The 331-nt window shown below is 61.3% G+C and overlaps 1 protein-coding gene across 1 annotated transcript; it reads left to right on the forward strand.

Annotated features, from left to right (window-relative positions):
- DQ04_15631000 (hypothetical protein) lies at positions 1 to 321 on the forward strand (the record flags this gene model as incomplete). The annotated part of the gene is made up of 1 exon (XM_009317343.1): positions 1 to 321. A coding segment is annotated over one exon (321 nt), but the record flags the coding sequence as incomplete, so codon positions are not given.
- Between the last annotated feature and the right edge of the window lie 10 nt (positions 322 to 331).

Here is a 331-nt window from a genome sequence, read left to right on the forward strand (position 1 = left end):
AAAAAAAACACCCCCCCCCCCCCCCCAAAAAAAAAAAAAAAAAAATGTGCACCGTTTTGCGGCTGCGACAGCACCAATGCTCAATGCCGTGCCGCTCAGCTCCAGAAGGACGCATCCTTGCGTATCCGCACCAGCACGCGCTCACGCCAGCGGTTGACGAAGGACGCGGGCATGCACACTGTCTCTTCCCCCTGCGAGCCGCCCACGTCGGCCGGCAGCACGCGCCCGTACGACGCAACGAAGTTGAAGAGGTCCTCCACAATGCGCTCGGCCATCACCAGCTTCGTCGCGGCGAATTCCTGCTGTAGCGGCTGCTCCTGAGTGGCGCCGA

The sequence above is a fragment of the Trypanosoma grayi genome (assembly GCF_000691245.1).
Source record: "Trypanosoma grayi strain ANR4 Tgr_1563_V1, whole genome shotgun sequence".
NCBI classification, from domain to species: domain Eukaryota; phylum Euglenozoa; class Kinetoplastea; order Trypanosomatida; family Trypanosomatidae; genus Trypanosoma; species Trypanosoma grayi.